The sequence below is a fragment of the Chanodichthys erythropterus genome, chromosome 22 (genome assembly GCF_024489055.1).
Source record: "Chanodichthys erythropterus isolate Z2021 chromosome 22, ASM2448905v1, whole genome shotgun sequence".
In the NCBI taxonomy this organism is placed as follows: domain Eukaryota; kingdom Metazoa; phylum Chordata; class Actinopteri; order Cypriniformes; family Xenocyprididae; genus Chanodichthys; species Chanodichthys erythropterus.
The window spans coordinates 25,564,086-25,587,990 of record NC_090242.1 but is presented as its reverse complement, the minus strand read 5'-3'; the positions used below and the strand labels follow the sequence as shown (position 1 = coordinate 25,587,990).

At 36.3% G+C, this 23,905-nt stretch overlaps 1 protein-coding gene across 1 annotated transcript in view; it reads right to left on the bottom strand.

Annotated features, from left to right (window-relative positions):
* pcxa (pyruvate carboxylase a) overlaps positions 1-23,905 on the bottom strand; it is a 160,250-nt gene that overhangs the window by 109,489 nt on the left and 26,856 nt on the right. Inside the window, exon 8 of the mRNA XM_067375459.1 lies at positions 16,349-16,467. Coding sequence (XP_067231560.1) covers positions 16,349-16,467 — 119 coding nt within the window. The remainder of the gene's footprint in view (positions 1-16,348; positions 16,468-23,905) is intronic.

The window sequence follows — 23,905 nt, the reverse complement described above, 5'->3', positions numbered from 1 at the left end:
ACTATAATATATTTGTTTTTGGATTAAGAAGTATTCATTTACTCACAGAATGTGTTTTTTCTTATTTGCATGTCAACAATCTGATACATAAATAATAGAACTGTCATATCAAACATTTATTAGAAACACTGAGAAATGTACCGTTGAATTTAAATTAAGAATGAACTGAGAATACAGAATGGGATTTATCAGACTTTCTTTTTTTTTTTTTTTTCAAAAATAAACAGCCTTGAAACTTTATAAAGAAGTTTATTTGTAAACCTGATCTCTTTGTTCTGTCAGGACAGTAGAAATTTCTCTTTTGAAGATACACACACATGCACTTAAAGGGATAGTTAACCCAAAAATAAATATTATCCCATGATTTATTCACCCTCAAGCCATCCTAGGTGTATATGACTGTCTTCTTTCAGATGAACACAATCAGAGATATTTAAAAATATCCAAGCTTTATAATGGTAGTGGATGGGGAGCCACATTTTGAAGAAAAGAAAAAAACATGCATCCATCCATAATCAAAGTAATCCATATAGCTCCATGGGGTTAATAAAGACCTTTTGAAATGAAACTATGGGTTTTTGTAAGAAAAATATCCATATTTAAAACTTTATAAATTCAAATAACTAGCTTCCGGCGGACAACCATGCGCATAATACTTAAGTTGATTTGCGCCAAATGAGTAACCCCTGACGCGATGTATGACAAAGGATGTAGGAGTAGCGTAAGCTTAGAAGCCTCTCATGGTTCAAACAAATAGGGCTGGGCAACAAACTCAAGCTTTTCTTCTGTTATATCAAAATCCTTCGACATTTCTCTTAACAATTTATTGTCTTAGTCTTCTAATTCATGAGCGGATTTTGTTTTGTCTATCCTCTGCGCTTCTGTGTCCGTCATTGCGGTCGTCTGTGCCCCCCCATTCACAACTATTATAAAGATTGGAGGAGCAAGGATATTTTTACATATATCTCAGATTGTGTTCATCTGAAAGAAGATAGTCATATACACCTAGGATGGCTTGAGGGTGAGTAAATCATGGGAACATTTTTTGATTTTTGGGTGAACTATCCCTTTAAGCAAATCAGACATCATCAGTAACACTCGAGTCTGGATACAGTGAATGATTTGAAAGAATCAGTGATTGAATGGTTTGAACAAAATCATCATGAAATTTCAAACTTCTTTTTTTTTGTATTGAGTAAAACGACTTCTGGAACTGGATCGTTGTCTTTTGCTAACGGTTGTGATCGTCAGTGCACGCCATTAGCGAAGGTGTGTCATTTTTTTATTAGAAGTTTGCGATTCTTCATTTAAAATAAAAACAGCTTATAAAAGTTTTCTATTTACAGTGTTGTATAATCTATTTAGTAATTTGGCTTTCTTAATGCTGGATAGAAAGTGTAATCTGCAGCAGTGAAATTCAAGGTACTAAGTACTATAAGGGGCCACCGGACCAGTCAAGGGCACAATGTTCACTTCCATACTCCCTTACCTCTCTCACTCAAGCTTCTCCTGACTATACGCATCTATACTGTTCCCATAGCAATCTGTAAAGCTACAATGACTTCCATAATAAATTACTGCAATATTATATGACCAGGCTTTGATCCAGCAAACATACATCGCCTACCAAACAATATCCTGATTAAGAAAACAGCATGTTTCAACATCTCCTATAGATTTAGAAAATAATTTTTAAATTTGTTTTATAACTAACCCGTTTTAAAAGGATCAGAATGATATGAGAATTATTAATAATGGTGTTTTTAGCAATGACTCATCAGTCTATGACTCTTTTTTTCCTGGCATGCATTAAAATCCCAGGCAACAGCACATAATGTGGGATAATACAATAGGCTATGGTTGATAAATGAAACATTTCTTAAAAAGTGTGTCATCAGCACCTTCAATCTTCAACTTTAATGCAATCTGAACTGTTTTCTAAGGAAAAAAGTGGAATGGCGGTTGTGGCCAGGGCTGGTCGCTATATTATATATATATATGAAAATGCCCATTGTGTTGAGTATTCATGTAAAAACAGTTGGTTGTGTCTCAAGTGAAAGTAAACAGTTGGGTGTAAATGTATCAGCATAATAGATCTGTGCATTTGCTCTTAAAGTGACAGCAGCCTAATATATCTGCTGCTCTCTGCCATTAATGTTAATCAAACAACAGAGAAAATAATTTGCTGTTCTTGATGGAATAACTTTTGTAGCTTTAATAAGAATAAATTTAAATTTAATGTATACAGTGAAGATGCAGCATTTTAGTTATACATTTGATTATTCAATTTCTGTTCCTGAAAAAAATAGTTTAATCCATATATTTTTTTATATTGTATTTGTCCTATTGTTTTTACTTAGTTTCTTTGTTCTTATTTTTAATAACAAAAATAACTGGTCATATCACCCACCCCTAGTGTTGGCAATGGACGAATGTCTCTCTCATACAAGTGTCAATGCAACTTCAATATTCTGCAATAAGCCTAAAGGGGTAGTTCGCCCAAAAATTATTCTGTCATCATTTACTCACCCTCAAGTTGTTCCAAACCTGTATGAATTTCTTTCTTGTGCTGAACACAAAAGAAGATATTTTGAAGAATACAGGTAACCAGGTACAGGTAACAGCTAACAGTAGCAAATGATTGCTATAGTATGAAAAAATACCATGGTAGCAAATGGTTACTGGACTGTTTGGTTAAGTAAATTATGACAACTATCCCTTTATTGTGATTTACACAAGTTGGACAAGTTTTCTTCCTTATATCGCCCATCCCTAGTTGGGACTATTATTTGTTAGGTCTGTTGTTCAAAGGTTCAACAAAGGGAATGAATCAGGAACATGTATCACGTGAATAAATCACAGTGCTAGTCAATAACTTCTGAAAAGGTATCTCACAATTACAAGCAAAAAAACACCACCACTACCACCACATACATACGCTACCCCCAAACTGCCAACATGTACCCTTCACATCTCCAGATGGCAGAGCATTTCAGCAGCCTACAGTCAGACAGATGAGAAAGAGTGAGCGAGTGCAGAAGAGAGACACACACAATATAGACTGGGAGCATTAGACAGAGGAAACAAGAGAGCAGAGAGAAAAAGGAGGACAGCAGAACAGAGCCGACTGCAGAAAACAGCAAGAGAATGGTAATGGGAGCTGCTCAGTGAGGAGGTGGGGGAGCCATGTTAATATATTCAGTCTGATTCTCTATTCCATTTTAATTGCCAAAGCCAGGCAGCAGCATATGCAGAAATGATGTGGGAGTGGAGTAATCCCAGTCAGTCATACAACACAGACTGAGACCCTGAGTGACACTGTGTTGTCGTGTGATTGACTGTGTGTGTGTGTGTGTGTGTGTGTGTGTGTGTGTGTGTGTGTGTGTGTGTGTGTGTGTGTGTGTGTGTGTGTGTGTGTGTGTGTGTGTGTGTGTGTGTGTGTGTGTGTGTGTGTGTGTGTTGTGTGTGGTGTGTGTGTGTGTGGTGTGTGTGGTGTGTGTGGTGTGTGTGTGTGTGTGTGTGTGTGTGTGTGTTCTCCCACAATGTTTAATATCTGCCAGTGCTGCTGAATAGGATCATACTACAGTCAATATATGACGATAATTGTGTATCAGAGCCATGAAAACTTCAGTGTCTCAAGGTGTGGCAATATACCCTCATTAATATCTCCCTCTAATTTTTACTGACCCATTGTTAAGTTTGCTTGTCTACATATACACATTTTTTTTAAAGTAACATATTGACTGAACACATTATTTATAGTTTCAATGCTCTACTCCCTAACCCTACTGTATATAACGGTGCAGGGAAAATTGGAACAAATCAGTAAAATAAAACAGGTTTACATGCATTAAAGGGATAGATCACTCAAAAAAGAAAATGTGATGTTTATCTGCTTACCCCCAGGGCATCCAAGATGTAGGTGACTTTGATTCTTCAGTAGAACACAAATTATGATTTTTTTTTAACTCCAACTGTTGCGGTCTGTCAGTCGTACAATGCATGTCAATGGTAACAAAATCTATGAGAGTAAAAAAAAAAAAAACACGCACAGACAAATCCAAATTAAACCCAGCGGCTCGTGATGACACAGTGATGTCCTAAGACACGAAACGATCGGTTTGTGAAACCGAAACCGAACAGTATTTATATCATTTTTTACCTCTAATACACCACTATGTCAACCTGCCTTGTAGTTTACACAGGCGCCGGAAGTGATCTCTCGCGTGTATACGTCACTCATTGTTTACACAGTGCACAAACACTGTAGGTACGATGGCTAACCAAAATGGTACTTACTTGCGTATATCCGGATTGTTTAAACCGACTTAAAACTAAAAGATTATGTTCTCTCATGTGAACTCATTCGGGAGTGGTGACTTTCCACGTATTCCCAACTTCTGAGCCTGCTCGACTGAAGTTATGGTTGATTGCTCTTCGGCTGGATATCAACACACCCATTAACGTAGTAAAGTTGTTGAGGGTCTGCAGCGATCATTTTTCTCCTGATGATTTTACATACCCAGGAGAGGAACACGTATGACTTAAACCATCAGCTATGCCTATGGTTTTTCCACATCCAACTGAGATATGTGAACAAGATCTTTGTATGTGTCCTTTTAATTTGTAAGTTTTGATGTAAAAAAAACAAACATGTTTTTTAGTGGTTTACTTCCATTTGTATTACAACTTTTGTACTACAGGCACCATGTTTAAACTACGCCAGAGCACATAAACACCTCACGCACCTCACGCACTTGAGCGCGCTCAAGGCAGTTGGGCATAGTGGTGTATTAGAGGTAAAAAAAAGAAAATTATATAAATACTGTTCGGTTTCTCACACAAACCGATCGTTTCGTGTCTTAGGACATCAGTATGTCATCACGAGCCTCATGGTTTAATTTGAATTTGTCTGTGCATGTTTTGTTTTTTACTCTCATAAATTGTGTTACCATTGACATGCATTATATGACTGACCGCAACAGTTGGAGTTAAAAATCATCATTTGTGTTCTACTGAAGAAACAAAGTCATCTACATCTTGGATGCCCTGGGGGTAAGCAGATAAACATCAAATTTTCTTTTTTGGGTGAATTATCCTTTTAAATATTAAAGGTCATATGTAGAATTTCATTATAAATGGTTATATTTATATATGTATTTTTATTTAAAACATACGAAAATCATATTTAAAAATAATAGTAACTATATTAATCAACAGACCATTAGACAGACAGAACGCTAGACAGACGGACTGACCACTAGACAGACAGGCGGACAGACCGCTATACAGGTGGACAGACCGCTTGACAGACATACAGAACGTTAGACAGATGGACAGACCACTTGACAGACAGACCGACCACTAGACAGACAGACCGACCACTAGACAGATGGACAGACTGCTAGACAGACAGATGGACAGAACGCTAGACAGACAGACGGACAGAACGCTAGACAGACAGACGGACAGAACGCTAGACAGACAGACGGACAGAACGCTAGACAGACAGAAGGCTAGACAGACAGAAGGACAGAACACTACAGACAGACGGACAGAACGCTAGACAGACAGACGGACAGAACGCTAGACAGGCAGACGGACAGAACGCTAGACAGACAGAAGGCTAGACAGACAGACGGACAGAACGCTAGACAGACAGACGGACAGAACGCTAGACAGGCAGACGGACAGAACGCTAGACAGGCAGACGGACAGAACGCTAGACAGACAGAAGGACAGAACACTACAGACAGACGGACAGAACGCTATACAGACAGAATGCTAGACAGACAGAACAGTAGACAGATAGTCCGCTGGACAGATGAACAGAATGCTAACCAGACAGACAGACCGCTAGACAGACAGACGGAATGCTAAACAGATGGACAGAATGCTAAACAGACAGATTTGAATATTTGAAACACTGATTCCATCATTAATTGAACTGAGGGATACTGAGAAAATGCCCTTTATACTTGGTGAAGATGATAACACAGCTACACTAGCTGCAAAATATATGTGTTAGCCATTCACAATGTTAGAAACGGATAACTCTCTAGAGAGGCCTGCTTTATTTATTCATTTACTTATATGAATTTATTTACTATGCTAAATATGACATGATGTACATATACGTTTTGTTTGTTTTATTATTTATATATAATATGTTACTATGTTAATGCAACATTGTGATTCACAGTCATGCCAATACAGCTCAACTGAAATTGAAATGGAAGTTGAAATTGACAGACAGACAGAACGCTAAACAGACGGACAGAACGCTAAACAGACGGACAGAACGCTAAACAGACGGACAGAACGCTAAACAGACGGACAGAACGCGAGACAGACGGACAGAACGCGAGACAGACGGACAGAACGCGAGACGGACAGAACGCGAGACGGACAGAACGCGAGACGGACAGAACGCGAGACGGACAGAACGCGAGACGGACAGAACGCGAGACGGACAGAACGCGAGACGGACAGAACGCGAGACGGACAGAACGCGAGACGAATGGACAGACCGCTAGACAAGCAGATGGATGGACAGAACACTAGGCAGAAAGACAGACGGACAGACCACTAGACAGACAAATGGACAGAACGCTATAGACTGACAGAAAGCTAGACCGACAAACAGAACACCAGACAGACAGAAGGCTAGACAGACAGAAGGCTAGACAGGATGCCGGACAGAACGCCAGAAAGAAGATTAGACAGACAAAATGCTAGACAGAATTTTTATTTGCTTTGTCTGCAGGGGAATAACATCAGAGGAGCGCATGGGCAGCTTTGCAGGAACACCGTCTCTCACCATCTTATCTCTGGTCATAAGTGTGTGCAGGTGTCAGGTCCAACCAGCCTGTTTAAACAGCATCATTACACACCACTGTTGACAAAGTGCTTGAGCCGATCAGCTTACGGTAACATGCTGCTAAGGAAACGCACACAAACACACCTGGAGAGGGATGCTGGCACGGATCTGTCATCACATAGAGGGCTCTCAAGGGACCCCAAGGAACAGTTGTTTTTTATCTGGTCCATTCGGAGCCAAATCAGAAAGGACAGAAGCTTTAGACATCAATACCATAACAAATCCAAACAACTAAAATCACGTTGGCAGTACACAGCGCTCCATTATCTGATGCAACACTATAAGAAAAGGTCATAAGACCAAACACACAAAGGAATGAAATCCCCCCAGGAGAGAGCAACAGGATGGTGTGGGTAGTCCACATTCAGCTTAAATAACTTCACGTCAATCAGTTTCTTTCCTCCTACGCCATTAACCTCAAATTCATATTTGACCTTTAATTACCAAGTCTTCTCTAAAGCCAACTTTCACCCTTGGCATCTCACATGTCCCATAATGATCTATACTATTAGTTGCCTGTCCATTAAAAAATGGATCAATAAGCTTGCAGAAAACACCCTACAACAATGTGCTAATGTCTCGGCCCTGTTCCCCTGTTAGGTTAGAAAGGTTCATCCGCCTCATTCATCTTGTTTCGCTCTCCTAGTGTCTTTTTCCTCACTCTCTCCTGCACCTCCATCACTCCGTCTTTCCAAGCCCCCTAATGCCCTTGTCCAATCTCTTTCCTGCAAAAATGGACCAATACAAATGAGCAGCTGCAATTTAGCAACAACCCAAAGTAATTAGAAACCCATTACCAGGGTCACCCAGAGACAGCACACCCACATACACCAACACAAAGAACACACTCTCTCTTTCACACACACACACACGGCAAACAAACATGAATGCAGAATGAGCATGAAAAGTCACGGCATAACTGCACAGCTGTAAGTCGTGGAAGGAGGCAATGTGTGAAGAACTGAAGCACTCAATCAACTCTTTGCCATACACTTTAAGGCTTCTGGGCGAAATGGGGAGAGTAGTCTAACGTAGCCAGAATTTTGAGTACCAGCATAAAGTCTGTACCATGCTTAAAATTGCTCTGGTCAAGGGGTTAGGCTTTGGCTGGTTAGCTTGATCTAACCATCAGTGTTAACTAATATAATATAATTTATAATATAATTAATAATAAAATTAAATAATATAATATATAATTTCTTACATCACATAAAAAATACAGTATATATTATATTATATTATATTATATTATATTATATTATATTATATTATATTATATTATATTATATTATATTATATTATATTATATTATATTATATATTATTATATATTATTATATATTATATTATATATTATATTATATTATATATTATATTATATTATAATATAATATAATATAATATAATATAATATAATATAATATAATATAATATAATATAGCAAATATTAATACTAATAACAATGCCTAGAAGTCACTAATATGAAGATAAACTGAGCATAATTTGTTTGTCAAGACAACTTTTTCTAAACGACATTTAATACACAATCAAAAAGCAATTAATTTAGCTCAGGTATATAATATATAACTATAACATTTTATTATACTACAGTAAATGTTGAACCAGTGCCAGATTTTTCCCTGTCTTCTGCCTTTCATGTCACAGCTCAGGATAATTTCTAATGAAAGGAGCCCATCAAATTGCCATTTTTGTGTGCAATATGCATCAGACACACTGTTACCTGTCTAAGAGAATGACAGGGAATCAACAAGCCAGAACTGACAGAAACAATTTAGTACTAAATTGTATTTTACAACCAACTCTCACTGTGGTCAGCTGTCTTATTACTCAGTGTCTTAAGACTTTCTGATCCGAAGGAATGACGGAAAGATGGAGGATATATCAAATTATGAAAACATGATGGGTAATTATGGGCAGGTGGCATATTTTATTACCTTGCCAGTGGCATGGAGTGACAGAGTGGAAGAGGGTAATTGATCTTAATTACTGTGCCCAAATGAAGGTCATATCATCGACACAGAGAATGAGACTGGGGGACAGAGGAAAGACCAGCTGCATACAAATACACAGCTGAATATGATTGTCTCAGGATAAACAATACAAACACCAGGGATTAAACAGAGTAAATAACACGACTGGTCAGGAGTAACGAGACTGTTCTTACTGGAGTGCAGTCTGAAAAAAATCTGCATGCTTTAATAAACCGGTGTGGCAATACAGACTGCTTTAAAAGCAAAATACAAGCCATATAATAATTTCAGTCACCTTAATGGAAAGACATAGCATAACCATTTTGTTTATTGCTTTTGACAGCATTTCTTTCTGCCCAGATTATTTTATTTGTATTATATGTCATGTATCATTATATTAGTTTCTCGCAGCTGCCCTTTGTAATAATAATAATTCATCATATACAGGTGCTGGTCATATAATTAGAATATCATCAAAAAGTTTATTTATTTCACTAATTCCATTCAAAAAGTGAAACTTGTATATTATATTCATTCATTACACACAGACTGATATATTTCAAATGTTTATTTCTTTTAATTTTGATGATTATAACTGACAACTAAGGAAAATCCCAAATTCAGTATCTCAGAAAATTAAAATATTGTGAAAAAGGTTCAATATTTTTTTGTGACTTACTTTGTGAAAAGGTTCAATATTGAAGACACCTGGTGCCACACTCTAATCAGCTAATTAACTCAAAACACCTGCAAAGGCCTTTAAATGGTCTCTCAGTCTAGTTCTGTAGGCTACACAATCATGGGGAAGACTGCTGACTTGACAGTTGTCCAAAAGATGACCATTGACACCTTGCACAAGGAGGGCAAGACACAAAAGGTCATTGAAAAAGAGGCTGGCTGTTCACTGAGCTGTGTGTCCAAGCACTTTAATAGAGAGGCGAAGGGAAAGAAAAGATATGGTAGGAAAAAAGTGTAAATTTTGCATTTCCTTTGGAAATAAAGAGAGGAGAGGCACACAATCCACGTTTGAGGTCCAGTGTAAAGTTTCCACAGTCAGTGATGGTTTGAGGTGCCATGTCATCTGCTGGTGTTGGTCCACTGTGTTTTCTAAACGCAGCCATATACCAGGAAGTTTTAGAGCACTTCATGCTTCCTGCTGCTGACTAACTTTATGGAGATGCAGATTTCATTTTCCAACAGGACTTGGTACCTGCACACAGTGCCAAAGCTACCAGTACCTGGTTTAAGGACCATGGTATCCCTGTTCTTAACTCACCTGACCTTAACCCCATAGAAAATCTATGGGGTATTGTGAAGAGGAAGATGTGATATGCCAGACCCAACAATGCAGAAGAGCTGAAGGCCACTATCAGAGCAACCTGGGCTCTCATAACACCTGAGCAGTGCCACAGACTGATTGACTCCATGCCACGTCGCATTGCTGCAGTAATTCAGGCAAAAGGAGCCCCAACTAAATATTGAGTGCTGTACATGCTCATACTTTTCATGTTCATACTTTTCAGTTGGCCAAGATTTCTAAAAATCCTTTCTTTGTATTGGTCTTAAGTAATATTCTGATTTTCTGAGATACTGAATTTGGGATTTTCTTTAGTTGTCAGTTATAATCATCAAAATTAAAAGAAATAAACATTTGAAATATATCAGTCTGTGTGTAATGAATGAATATAATATACAAGTTTCACTTTTTGAATGGAATTAGTGAAATAAATAAACTTTTTGATGATATTCTAATTATATGACCAGCACCTGTATAATACATATACTAAACTATACATATTAACAGACTGAAAAGAGTAAGACTGATACATTTGACATTGGCGTAATGTGAATGGTCATGATTCGATCTGGCTTACTGTTAATGGTCTAGTTTCAGATTTGAAGCATGTGTGTGAAGACCAGCGTAAAAGCCAGTGAGATAGCAGAGCAGGTGGGGTGTAGAATGTCTCAGTATGAGGAACAGAAGGTGGCTGCTGGTGAAGGTCTTGGCATACAAGCCCTACTGCTGGCTGGAGAGCTGGAAATCAAGTTCATTACAGTCATATGCGTTTCCAAGGCCTCTCGCTCACAGCTGGGTTGCCACGCAATGCCAATTGCTAGCTGACAGCCTCAATTTCATGCAACGAGATGGACATTTATAATGAATGGAGCCCTGGTACGTCTGCACAGGCAGTCATGCTCTATGAATTCACTAAGTGTTGGCATCAAAATCTTTTAGAAGAATCACCTTCCCCACTAATACATTTAAAATAGCACTTTTCACTATCCTTCTTGGTGTCTTTAGCCTCTGGGATGAATAAAATAACAACAAAGCATTTCCCTCCTCTCTCCAAGGCACACTTCTATCTGAGCCTTTTACTAAAATGAGGAATTCCTTTCAGATGCAAACCCACAGGTCTTACAGGTCTAAGATGATGATGATGTCTTGCTCTTATTATCATGTTTTTTCCACACTGACATTTTAACAGCCAGAGTACAATACAAATTTTGAGTGTTAATTAGTGTTATAGGGCTGCTGAACAGCGCCCCACAGTTAAGCAAGTTTAATTGCATTTGGCCACACAAAATGTCTTTATAAATGTCAACGAATATTTAGCAGAGTCATTATTTTGCAAAAAAAGCATATCTTCTCAGAATCTAAATGTCAGACTGTCAGGTGATCAAAAATACATTTTTTGTTTTGTGCGAGTGTATATTTTATATATATATATATATATATATATATATATATATATATATATATATATATACACACACACACCAATCATAACACTATGACCACCTTCCTAATATTGTGTTGTTCCCCCTTTTGCTGCCAAAACAGCGATGACCCATTTAGGCATGGACTCCACTAGACCCCTGAAGGTGTGCTGTGGTATCTGGCACCAAGATGTTAGCAGCAGATCCAAGTCCTGTAAGTTGTGAGGTGGGGCCTCCATGGATCGGACTTATTTATTCAGCACATCCCACAGATGCTCGATTGGATTGAGATCTGGGGAAACGGGAGGCCAAGTCAACACCTCAAACTCGTTGTTGTGCTCCTCAAACCATTTCTGAACCATTTTTGTTTTGTGGCAGGGCGCATTATCCTGCTGAAAGAGGCCACAGCCACCAGGGAATACCGTCTTCATGAAAGGGTGTACATGATCTGCAACAATGCTTGGGTAGGTGATACGTGTCAATTAACGTCCACATGGAAGGCAGGACCCAAGGTTTCCCAGCAGAACATTGCTCAAAGCATCACACTGCCTCTGCTGGCTTTCCTTCTTCCCATAGTGCATCTTGATGCCATGTGTTCCCCAGGTAAGTGACACACACACACCCGGCCATCCACGTGATGTAAAAGAAAACATGATTCATCAGACCAGGCTACCTTCTTCCATTGCTCCGTGGGCCAGTTCTGATGCTCTTGTGCCCACTGTTGATGCTTTCAGCGGTGGACAGGGGTCAGCATGGGTACCCTGACTGGTCTGCGGCTATGAAGCCCCATACACAACAAACTGCGATTCACTGTGTATTCTGACACCTTTCTATCAGAACCAGCATTAACTTCTTGAGCAATTCGAGCTACAGTCGCTTGTCTGTTAGATCAGACCACACGGGCCAGCCTTCTCTCCCCACGTGCATCAATGACCCTTGGCCGCCCATGACCATCTACATTTGATAGATACGGACCACTGCAGACCAGGAACACCCCACTGCAGTTTTGGATATGCTCTGACCAGGTTGTCTAGCCATCACAATTTGGGCCTTGTCAAACTCGCTCAAATTCTTACTCTTACCCATTTTTCCTGCTTCTAACACATCAACTTTGAGGAGAAAATGTTCACTTGCTGCCTAATATATCCCAGCCACTAACAGGTGCTGTGATGAAGAGATAATCAGTGTTATTCACTTCACCTGTCAGTGGTCATGTTATGTCTGATCGGTTTATATTTACATATAAACTGTAGCTTCAGCTACTCATAAGTAGTTAAGATACAGTCAAGCTATCCTTCTGAAGAAGTAGTTAGCTACACTACAAGTTACTATCAAAAAGTAGCTAGCTACATTGAAAATACTTTTTTTGTGTATTACAAATAATTGAATAATCGTTAATGAAGAATAGTATAAGTAAAAGATTTGGGGTTTAAAACAACAATGCAATACCATTAATTATTTAAAAAAGTAGCCTATTGTTTTATTTTGTAAACTATCCAAAGATACCCTATACACAATACTCAAATAAAGTCTAGATCTCAAACTGACTTTCAAAGTGCAAAATTGCTACAAATGTAACATCAATGCAAGAACAAAATTTGTGCAAATTAAATTGTATATACAGGATTAGTCAAAAATGCACATTCAAACAGGACATGCAGTGATGAAGCTCATTTACTATGAACGCTCTGAGACGCAATTCATGAGCTACTAGCGTGAACACAGTGTGTTTTGCTCTGAAACCAGCCACAACCGATTTAAATAGATCACAGCTATAGCAGATATTTTGCCAAAGCAATGGCGCAAAACACAACGTTGGTGATCTTTTAGGTTCAGTATAAAACTGTGGTGGGATAGATTAAACTATGACAGGTCATCAATGTAATTAAAATCAGAAATATATATTTGATATATGCTAGTGTAATTAAAGTCCCCCTGAAATCAAAATGTAAGTATGAATATGTTAGCCTTAAGGTTATGAATAGGCTGGTGTGATTTAAAACATGACAAAATTTGCATTTAGGAGATGTAAGGATTCAAAACTTACAGTCTCTCACTTCCGCTAAAATGGATCACGGGTTTTCATGACATCACATCGCGCTTACGCTTCTCGTTACATCTTCTGTCCAATCAAATGCTCTTTAGAATCTGAAGTCCTGCCCGGCACCCCCTCCTACACTATAAACAGACCCTGAAGCTGTGGCTAAAATCAGTCATTTGTTCACAAATTTACTAGTTTCTACATGGTGAATGGCACATAGTGCACTATATAGAGGATAGGGAACGATTCAGACATTGTAAATATGCTTTACATCGAGGTGAATGAAGTCCATTTTTGCGTTAGTATCACGTGAAAAGCCGCAGCGCGAGCACAGTCTGCTCTGGTCCAGAGACACGAGAGCACAGAGCGGATCTTATCCGCGGACCGTGAGTCGGCTCAGACCACAAAAGGGATAGGACCCATTTGAATTCTGCACAGAATGCAGTATTTTAAAGTGAAATAGAGGGCATTAGGAGGAGAAACGGTTTCACCACGTTTAACGGCTCTGGCCGAGCTGTGGTATAAACGCTTTTGGCCATTTTAAAAAAGGGGCGGAGCTGTTCGATAGGTCTTCCTGTTTCAGTTGAAATTACATCAACACATTGAATAATGCTATGAGTTCCAAGACACTTCAACAGGCCTTTAAGCAGAATAATTAATCAATTTAAAAATGCTTTTATTCAACTATATGTGCTTGGTGGTGATATACAATATATGGCGGTAATATGCAATTTTATTTTCTATCTAGTAAGATGACGACCCTGCGCTTCTTCAGGCTCGTCAAAATGCAAAGCAGAATGTAGCTTTTGGTCGTGCCAATACATATATATGAAGAGTTTGGTTCCAAAACGCAATAACTCCATTTTGATTAATTTGAGTAAAAAGGTATTTTCTTTACCAAGAAAGTGCCAAGATGAAAACCACTATTTTCTGTTTCAAACTTTCACATAGCCTCTTTTGGTTATAAAAACATTAAAAATTAAAATCTACAGTTTGATTTTAAAAAGTTTATTATAAAAACATTTTTTTCCCAAAATGCAATAAATCCATGACACTTTTTTTTTTTTTCAAAATGAAAATACACAACAAAGTAAGTTGATTCACATATATGACAAAGTCTAAACTTTGCCAATATTTATCTTATATACAGGCATTTTACTAAAAATACATTCAGCCGTCGCTCCCAAAATGAATTCAACGGGTCATCTTGTTAACGTTATAAACTTTTTGTCATTACCGATTAAAGAGGATCTGGCGGCATGGCACAGTTAAATAAACACATTTGCCAAGTACATGGGTATTTTCAAAATTTTTGAAAATGCCGTTTATCGTGTTTTGGAACCAAACTCTTCATACATGTGTATATATGTGTATAATATATATATATATATATATATGTGTATAATATATATATATATATATATATATGTGTATAATATATATATATATATATATATATGTGTATAATATATATATATATATATATATATATATATATATATATATATATATATATATATATATATATATATATATATATATATATATATATATATATATATATATATATATATATATATATATATGTGTATAATATATATTTATATATGTGTATAATATATATATATATATATATATATATATATATTAGGGCTGGGTATTGATCGTGACAATTTTAGTTTCGATTCGATTATAATTCACATGCTTTCGATTCAATTCAATTGCGATTGCAATTGCAATTCCGATTCAATATCGATTATTTTGGATGTAGTATTTCAGTTACAGTACATAGCAAATTTTCTAGAAGAAAAAAAATCTCTGAACTAATGCTGTAAACTACACATGTAAGTCAGTTGGTACTACTATAATAATACTGAAGGTTAAATTAACTTTTATTTAATTTAATTTTTAATTTATATACAAACACTTAAATTACACTCAATTATGTTTTTATAATAAATAAAGTTTAGAATTACATAATAATATATCTACTCCAATTAGTTTTTTTTAAATAATAAACATTTAAATTTCAGCTGTCATAACTGATTCATTCAAACATCCATTAAATATTGAAGAACAATACAAATTATAATGAATATGTAACGATGCATAGCTATATTTATCAGAATGTTGCTTTCTAGAGTACACTTTTCTAGCTGACTAATGAGTTTATGGTCACTGAATATGTTTTTCTGAGGTAAATGTGACGTTACGTGACATTGTTTACAGGCTGTTTTATTGACGTCTTTCCGAGGTTGAAACACTGATTAAACGATTACACGAGACATGATACGGATTTCGGTAAGTTGCACTGTATCTTTTAACATACCTTCAGATGTTTGTTTATTTTGCGCTGTAACTGGTATTAAAGCGGAGGAGAGGAGGTTCACGTGCGCTTGTGCTGCCGCTTCTCTTTAACTGAGGCACTAAAGTGATCTGTAACTTTACATTAAACAGCACCAAAACAGTATTTTTTTTTTTTTTGAATCTCATAATAAGATAGACTCTGAGACTTTGCTTCATATCAAAAGTAACAAAGCACAAAGGTTATTGCTATTTATTGGATGTGAGAATCGATTTAATAATGAATGAAATATTCAAGGTGTCTGAATAAATTTTGGTTTGACTGTATATTATCTGTAAGACATATATATGTGAGGCTCAGAGATGTCTTACTGATGTGCAGGCAGACAGAGACAAGAGACAGAGAGACACTTACTCTGTGATCTCCTCAGTAACTGTGTGCTCCACCTGCAGACGGGAGTTGACCTCGATGAAGTAATGTTTACCATGTTTATCCACCAGGAACTCCACTGTGCCTGCGTTCTCATAACCGACCTGAGGAAAGAGAGAAAACGGTTTGAACTTTAATTTAATTTAATTTAATTTAATTTAATTTAATTTAATTTAATTTAATTTAATTTAATTTAATTTAATTTAATTTAATATAATATAATATAATATTATATATATAGTACGGTAAATGGTGTGATGCCCTAGTGTTGTAGCACATAGTCTTTGAAATAGCCAATTAGATATGCGTGTCCCTTAAAAACATTCCTCCAAACCACACAGGTACTGGGCAAAATCCACAAATAGTGTACACGTTTTTGTTTCTAGGTCAAAAATGGTCTTTGGTGGTGGCAAACGAACACGGCCATCCACTCACAGTACAAAGTACCCTACCCGTGTGAACTGCGAACCCAGCACTGACATTAAAACCAAAATAAATGCAAAGAAACAGTTTGTAATATTAACTTATCCTATTTTTCCTTAAAATATAATCACTGTCAGGAAAAAAATAATTGTCAGGACAGATCATAAAACAAAGTGCTTAAAACTATTTAATATTTAAAAATCTGTAGATTTATGTTAAAAAAAAAAAAAAAAAACACTGAGTGACTGATTTTAAAAGTTAGTAATAAAATAAACAACAAAGTAACACATTACATACAAAACGTGGCAGGTCTCTTATTTTGCATTTACGCTCCAAGACTTAATGCACAGATCACTTGACAGTATCAGTTTGTTTTGTTCTGCCCATTGCTATGGTTACCACTTTCAATCAAATTCAACTGAGCAATTATATATGTTTGTCAATCCAGAAACGTTGCAATTCGAAGGCTAGTTAGCAGCATGAAATAAATATATATAAACAAAGATCACCACATTATAATCACTTAACCTGTCCATTATTTCAGTTCAACGCGAGGTATACAAAGCTGCACTCATGCAAAACAAAATTGTCTATACTGTGCAAAATATCTCACATTGACATTGTGTTTATACTTTGTTGGTTACAATGAAAGGACTCGCAAACATGCAGAACTTGCGCTGAACAAAAACTCTAAAAACACGTTGTAAATAGAAACCTTTGGTGCTCTTCACAGAGCGCCAACACAAACGCGTTTTATAGCAGCCAGCTATCAGCTATGAAGACCATGCTTATAATGATTTATAGGCCCATTAATACTTATTTATAAGTATTACTATTCTATAAGTGTATTTATAAAAACTTATTAAGACCTATAGAGAACAGTTAAAGATACATTTTTATAATTATTTATAAGCCATGCATTTGCTTTTTCAATGTGCAAATGTTCATAATCCATTAAACACTGATCTATAAATTTTCATATATAAATAGTTCCAGAAACATTTGTTTGCTGTACCAATTAGTTATTATGTTTTTAATGGCTAATGTTTGCATTATTGGTCATGAATTTTAATTGAATAAAATTTTTTGATTTGTTAAAATCTATATCTCCTCAGCCATATGCATGATATTACTTATAGCAATTTGGAATTATACTTTAAAAATATTGTTGCAGTGTTTTGCTAGTAACATTAAAAAAAGAGAATTTCCATTTCATTATTATTATTATCATCATCATCATCATCATCATCATTATTGGAATTGTTGTTCATTAAAACATTTACAAGTAAGCAACTTAAAATGTATAATGAGCACATCTTCATGATTTCTTAATATTTAATTTTTGGAAAATTGCATCCTGTGTTTTCACTTTACTTAAAGCCATCAATGATGCATTTATAGAAATTAGCATTATTACTCACAATAAGTATTTATAAAAACACAACACAGCTATTAACAATATGCTCACTAATATGACAGAAATTAATCTGAATAAAAAGTCATTGTAACTATAATATAATAATAGCTATGCAGGTTGTAGCTTTATAAATACATTCATGGACCCATATGACTGATAAATTAGTACTTATAAATCAGTGTATAATGGATTATGATCACGTGCATTTAAAAGGAAAATGCATGACTTAAGTAATTCTAAAAAAAATAAAAATGTAACTAACTGTTCTTATAATGTGGTATAGGTCTTAATGAGTCTTTATAAATATGTTTATAAAATAGTAATACTTGCTTATAAATAAGTATAAATGGAGCTATAATTCATTATAAGAATGGACTTCATAAGGAGTATTTCTAAAAAGTGTTTTAATATGACTATTAATAAAGGATTGTATCATGTTTGTGTAATAACAGTCTTTAAATGCAAGATATTTAAAGTGTAGCTAAAGTATACTTACAAAAGTTCCACTTTAGCACAATCAAATATACTTAAGTATATTTTTAGTGGACCTTGTCACCACTTCCGCACAGTTAAAGTGCATTAAGTACAAAATTAGTTGTTCCAGTTTAGCAGACTTTAAGTATACCAGTTAAGAACCAAAAGTACAACTGCAGGGTATTTTTATTAAGCATATAAATATGTAACTACTTCCATATTGATTTTTGTCAGATAATAGTTCATCTAATAATACTCTCTCCAAAGGAAACTGGATTTGTATCTTTAAAGTAATGGGACACCAAATATGACACTACAAATATTCTTACTAATATAAAATCATGGTTAATCATTATGGGATCTTATGTAAATTTATTAGATTTTATTTAATTTATGACAATTGTGTCTAATACCATGTTACCTGTTTTATTGCAGCAAAAATAATAATATTTTATTTAGTGCAAATTATGGTAAATTCTTGTAAAGGCAGATTATTAGAAAGGCACCGAGACAGCAGGTTGCCTCTTACTAGGCCACATCTTGACACACACCACATAAAGCCCAATAGGCGGTTCCATAATCCTGTCCCCAAATTTCGCAGAAGTGCAATCCAATTCGTCCTTAGGCCTGTCTCAGCTGCCAAATTTGGATACACACTGCTTCTCACACATACACGCATACACAGACATATAGCATTTGGAGAGTAAAGCATCCTTGATAAATGGCTGCCAACACACACTGAGATCAAACAACCAACCCTTCAAATTCCTGGCTGATATTCATACTCACACCCTCTCGAAAATCTCGCAAGCCCTGTGAGACCGCGAGAAGACATGAAGTCTGTTCACTCAGACTTGAGAACATCTACCATTCTCAGCACTTTGTCACACTCAGACACACTGAAATACGGTGAGCAGATTAAAACTATTAGACCGTCGCAATGAAAGAGATTAAAATAAACAAGACAGTGCACAGTGCCCATGAGAAGAAAGGTACAGACAGGTAATTAAATGGGCAAAATGAGAGGAGGAAAGGAAGGAGAGCAAGAGAGGAGGACAGATGGCATTCCACCGAGAGGACTAAAGAGGGTGAGAAAGAAGGAGGGAGAGAGATGAGTAATTATGAGTTTCACAGCTTGATACAATTTCTAATTACTTCACAATATCCATAGCATAAACAGGGTCTGCCGACAGGCTACAACAAAAGACAGGACAGGTCAAAGACGGAGGGACTTTTTGGGTCGGTTCTCATGTAAGAGTCAAAATATGGAATTATGACTGAAAGGAGAGAGAAACAGAAAGAGGGCTAGGCAGAGCTGTAACCAACATTCAGGGGGAAATTTCCACTAAAATTAGTGGAAAATAGAGTTCGGTAATGAAATTTTAAAAATGTGATGCTTTGAGTGCTGTTGAGCAGATTCGTAAACTCCTCCGATTGGCCATTTTGTTGACTTGCTCATCAGATATGTCTGCGATTGGCTACAATGATCAACGCACGGCAGCATTTGAAAGCACACAGAAGTGTTTGAAGCTTGTTTGAAAGCAGCCATCTATCAGCAGACTTGTCCGCAATAGATGCCTGCTTTCAAAAGCTCCCTTGTGTATCTGTGTAAGCACTCGGTGAAGAGCTTCATTGATGATTATTTACAAACATTGATCATTGAAGCCAATCACAGACATATCTGATGAGCCGAATCCGCTCAACAGCGTTCAAAGCATCACATTTTTAAAATTTCACTACTGGATATGTACCGAAGTCAGTACTTTTGTAAACTCTAGTGGAAAATAATATGGGTTTATAAACAGCAGATAAACCATAAAAATATTAAGCAGCACAACCGTTTTCAATATTGATAATAAGAATTTTTTCTTAAGCAGCAAATCAGTATATTACAATGATTTCTGAAGGATCATGTGACACTGAAGACTGGAGTAACGACAAAGCTGAATTTTCAGCAGCCATCAGAGGAATAAATTAAAATAGAAACCAGTTGTTTAAAATTGTAATAATATTGTTATATAGTAATGTTGAAGACATTTGTTTTACATATAGACAGCTTTTATACATATAGATAACTATTAAACCATCAAATGTCATTCTAACCGCATATTATTTTTTTTGTCACGAAACACAAATAGAGATTTTAGGCAGAACGTTTCTCTAAGTCAAGAAAAGTGGATTGTGATTTTATACTTCCAGGCTCCAAAAAATACAAAAAACAGCATTAAAATTTCATAAAAGCAGCGCTTACTACTAGTGTGGCTATGCTGAAGTCTTCTGAAGTCATTTGATAGGTTCGTGTGAGGAACAGTCTGAAAAATGTATCGTTGTTTACTGATTATGTCTCCTCTGGTGTAGATATTAAACTCTCAGTTATGTAAATTCATTCACAGTTGGTCACGTGAATGAGAAAAACAATGGTGTTTCGTATCTATGTAAAACCTGGTGCTAACATTTTTTAAGAGGTGTGAAGGAGAACATTGTCAGTGAATAATGAATTTTCAGTCCGTTTCTCACTCAAAGGCATATGACTTCATAAGACTTGGAATATGGGTCATGTGAGTCACATTTCACAGTTTTCACAGGTTCACAGCCTAAATCACTTATCAAATCATAGCATCAAATCTATTTTCCTCATATTCAAAACAGCTTAAAATCTCTTTTTAAGAAGAAAGAAAATATGAGATTGTAAACTTATTCTACTTCGTTGTATATTCAGTTATATCCTTGCATGAACAAGACAGAGACGGTAGTGAGAATGAGAAACAGAGATTCTGACAAGCAGAGAAGAATTATACTTATACAATCACTGAAGTTAAACAGCGTTATGTAAATACCCTCGTCTTTTACTGATGATTAGCAGCGAAGATGCTTTGTTCTCAATCAACCTCAGCTTGCCTCAAAAACACGCAAACAGCGTTTTTAACAGTGAGTGTTGACTGTGAGTCTGAAACCACATCAAGGCTGTGATCCCCAACCTGTGCTTCAGGCACTGTGGGTAGAGCAGCTGTCTCCATGGCAACAGCTGCCATAAAACAAAAAAAGAAAAAAAAAAAGACGTTAAAACAGGAGAGATGTTTCTGTCATGTTAATGCCATTTAATTCCCCATCCTGATGTCTGACCAAACGCATAAAAAAAAAGCTGTAACAGTGACCACAACAATTTAAGCAGCAGCCCCATGAAGAACAAGGTCAATAAAATGTGTGCAACATAATTGGTGGAGAGAGTATTCTCAGATATTCCTTCTTCCACGACAACACGGTTATCAATTTAATAGGGGTTTGACAAAAAGGACAAATTACAAGGCATGGAGAACTGAACGGAAAAATTCAATTGATTATTGAGAGGAAATCTGTGCCGGCAAACATTGCTTTAAGCCCTCGGAGAACAGACAGGGACAAAAAGAAAGACATCCAGTACAGGAGAACAAAAAAACTGAGCATGAAATTGCGAAAGATCTGAAGGTCAGAGAGAACAATGCCACATCCTCTGATTTTATTAACAAGTACATGGATGAAATACCTCTATAACTCTGTAGCATGTAGTTGGGACAACAAACAAAACAAGTGCAATTTGTACACATAAATATAATTTGTCTTCTTTTTTTAGTTTTTCCAACTTTTCCTTTGCTGTATTAACTAAGGTTAATATAAACAGTATATATTTAAATAAATTCTAACATTGTGTTAATTCTCTATATTAGTTGGCCATGTTATATCATTAAAAAAGACCCTAAGTTATGCATCAACCCAAACGCCAATATCCAGCATGCCATCTGACAAGTTGATCCATGTCGTCTACTGCACAAAGCAGCAGAACTGTATGACAAACAAAGTGCAGAATACAAAGAGACAGAATATAAAGACAGATTGTGCCAGTATCACTAGCAAAGCATCAAACTGAGCCACTGACATCCTGAAGTAAACTTTGAAACGCTCAAAACGATAATCACTCAGCTCCTTGATGAGGTGGAAATCTCCTTCTCTCTCTACGCAATCTCGGGATTGGATGGACCCAATATTTCCTCTTTTGTTAGAAGAGAGGACAACTTAATCATACTCACTGCTTGAAGACTCCATTTTGTATTGTTTTGCAAATTTTTTCACAATGGATTCATTAATACGCATCGGACTCTGTGTGCAAGGTCTCTGTGCGAATCACAATTAAGAAAAAACGTATACGAAATTTTCAGACTCGGTGTGCAGGGCCTTAACTTTGCCCACCATTATCTAATTGAGCCAGACACAATTACAAAATAAGTCTTTTCCATGGTTTCTACAAAAAAAAAAAAAATCAAGGGTAAAGCAGGTATGATGTCACAGATAGCTGACGCAATGACAAGGGATGGGACACTAGTTAAAGCTGCAGTCGGTAACTTCTGCCTCTGTCGCTATCTTTGTTTGAAACCTGCAATTGCAGTTGTTTGCAGAACAATCATCTTTATGTAGGTTGTGTCTCAGCACGGCTCCTCAGCGCGAATGAATCTAATGTTTGCTGACAGTCACCCACTGGTGTGGATACTGTACTTCGGAATCACAGATTCTACGCCATGAAGTATGACCAAAATAAGAATTTTCACTGGAAAATATCATCTAAACAAGTAACTAACATGTCTGCCGCTTTTGTTCTGACCAACTGAGTGGAAAAAAAGCAATTACAATAAATCGCGCTGCCAATGATGATTAAATCTAATGATCACTTGGCTCAGATCACGTCAAACCGTGCAAATGATTATTATTGTTACACTTTGTTCTCAAATTGTTAATGTTAACAACATCAGCATTGTGTGACTATTTAGTGTGTATTAGCATTACCTCTAGATTTCAATTTCCGTACAGACTAATTTCTAACGTTATTTTGTCATACCATACAATCCGCCATCCAAATGATAAGTTTAATTATTGCAGCTGCTGTAAGAAAAGGTTATAAATTATCCACCTCACATGCGATGTAGCCTACTAGCTTGGACTCCTCCTTTCTGTTTACAGATGTGACGCAATGACGCAAAGACGAATGGCGGCAAGCTCGAATTTCCCACAGAAACCCACCAGTACCACCTGAATTATAAAACATTACTTACCGTTGTGAATCGGGCTAAGGTAAGGAGATAGTTTTGAACACTGGCTGGTTGTGTATTTGCTCAAATTGATTTTGGATCATTTTTAACCAAACAAATTTATGGACAACAGCTTTAAAATGGCTTATTATACTCTGGATTTAAACAATC